The following is a 346-nucleotide window of genomic DNA, read 5'->3' on the forward strand; positions in this document are numbered from 1 at the left end:
TGACGCGGATGATGCAGCAGTCATCGACCTGTTGGTTGTAGAGGGGCAGCGAGAGGGAGGAGTAGCTGGAGATGCCGGAGACCGAGCGCTTGTGGGTGCGGGAGGCTGTCACCGGTGTGGAGGAGACGGAAGAGGATGAGGCACTACTGGAGCCTGAGCCGATGCCCGACGTGTCCAGGGAGGAGAGAGAGGTGGATTCCCAGAACTGGAGGGCAGGAAGGAGAGGGGATGCGGAGGACACAGTGGGTTTAGCTTCTCCATCGGCCACAGACGGGGCGTACCAGCGCTGGGGGAGGGAGGCCAGAGGAATCTCACTGACCTGTGACAATGGGGGACCGACACGACT

The 346-nt window shown here is 62.4% G+C and overlaps 1 protein-coding gene across 1 annotated transcript in view; it reads right to left on the reverse strand.

Annotated features, from left to right (window-relative positions):
* RALGDS (ral guanine nucleotide dissociation stimulator) overlaps positions 1-346 on the reverse strand; it is a gene marked incomplete at its 5' end in the record, with an annotated part of 7,005 nt that overhangs the window by 883 nt on the left and 5,776 nt on the right. Inside the window, 1 exon segment of the mRNA XM_009878140.1 lies at positions 1-255. This exon segment is cut by the window's left edge and continues 32 nt beyond it. Coding sequence (XP_009876442.1) covers positions 1-255 — 255 coding nt within the window.

The sequence above is a fragment of the Apaloderma vittatum genome, unplaced genomic scaffold (assembly GCF_000703405.1).
Source record: "Apaloderma vittatum isolate BGI_N311 unplaced genomic scaffold, ASM70340v1 scaffold19551, whole genome shotgun sequence".
NCBI classification, from domain to species: Eukaryota; Metazoa; Chordata; class Aves; order Trogoniformes; family Trogonidae; genus Apaloderma; species Apaloderma vittatum.